This window comes from Penaeus monodon, chromosome 33 (assembly GCF_015228065.2).
Source record: "Penaeus monodon isolate SGIC_2016 chromosome 33, NSTDA_Pmon_1, whole genome shotgun sequence".
Taxonomy (NCBI): Eukaryota; Metazoa; Arthropoda; class Malacostraca; order Decapoda; family Penaeidae; genus Penaeus; species Penaeus monodon.
In genome coordinates, this window is record NC_051418.1 from 25,211,576 (window position 1) to 25,212,830 (window position 1,255).

At 41.0% G+C, this 1,255-nt stretch overlaps 2 protein-coding genes across 2 annotated transcripts in view; both read left to right on the forward strand.

Moving 5' to 3' along the window:
• The window catches only part of LOC119594184 (peroxisomal sarcosine oxidase-like), a gene marked incomplete at its 5' end in the record, with an annotated part of 59,772 nt that overhangs the window by 26,249 nt on the left and 32,268 nt on the right, over positions 1 to 1,255 (forward strand).
• LOC119594183 (testis-expressed protein 2-like) overlaps positions 1 to 1,255 on the forward strand; it is a gene marked incomplete in the record, with an annotated part of 13,599 nt that overhangs the window by 4,027 nt on the left and 8,317 nt on the right. Inside the window, 1 exon segment of the mRNA XM_037943253.1 lies at positions 1 to 843. Coding sequence (XP_037799181.1) covers positions 1 to 843 — 843 coding nt within the window.

The following is a 1,255-nucleotide window of genomic DNA, read 5'->3' on the forward strand; positions in this document are numbered from 1 at the left end:
TTATCCATAGGAGGAGATGGTTCCACGGAGAGTGAAGGTGGCTCTGTCTCGGGTGACAGATCCCCTACATCCAAGGATAGAAAACCCATTGACATTGTGCAGAAAACAGTTGAAGAAGATAAAGCATCTAAAACAGACTTCTCAGGATCTCCTCCAAAGACTAAAACGAGTATTGTGCAAGATATAACGGAGCATACTAGTAAAATTAAGTCAGAGCTAGGTAATATACGACCAAAGTTGTCTGAGTTACGACAGAGAAGGAGTTCCAAAGAAAGTAGTAAGAACAACAAAGAGAACAGTAAAGGGAGACCTTTTGTATTTACCTCACTTCTAGGGAGAGATGAGGGTCTGGGTGAGGAGATGCTGCTGGAGTGCGATGAGGCAGAGGTCGACAGAGCTGTGGAAGCTCATGAAGACCCCTGTGTCTTTGATGAAGATCTGGCTGGAATGGATGGTGAGGATGTATCTTCAGAAAAAGACATTGTAGATTCCAGTAAAAGCAAGACCACCACACCACAATCATCCCCCAAAAAGAGAAAAAGTCCCCTTCCTCCAAAGAAAGCGACAGAGCTACCACTGAAGGAGCAGTGCCTCCAAATTGTGAATTCTTTCCCCCTATCAGTATCTGTGTTATCAAAAATAGCTCTTGGACTCTTTATAGTGTGCTTTGTGTTACCTCTACCACGATTCTTAGCAGGCCTGGTGTTGGGGGTGGTATTGGCAGGAGTAGCTTTTTATTGCCTCCTGCGCCTGGTATTACCTGTCACTCCTGAGCCGCCTCTTGTTGACGATGGACCAGTGTTATTGACACTTCCAACCTATGAAGACAAGCAACTGTATAAGGTCTCTGTTTGCTTTGGATTATTATTCTTCATTTTTGAAGTGATGTTGATGTGATTATTTATTATGATTTACTGTTTTATTGATTTAAAAATTATTGGGTTTCATTTTATTAAGCACATAACACAATAGTCTATATTACTTTTGTTTGATCAGATTCTGATTTCCCTTAAGCATCAGCTTGGCACCAACACTCAGCTGACTGACTTCCTAAGCATCCTTTTTTATCTCATTCTACCTTTCCAAATTTGTTACTGTGTTTTTTAGCTTAAACACTTGATTTTTCATCATTATATTTGCTTAACCTGTTGCACCTGGGCCACAGAGTTTTTCCATATTGTGTAGTATGGCTGAAGGCCACACAAAGTATCAAGACAAATGACATTCAGGCTTTGCCCAAATACTTGATGTCAAC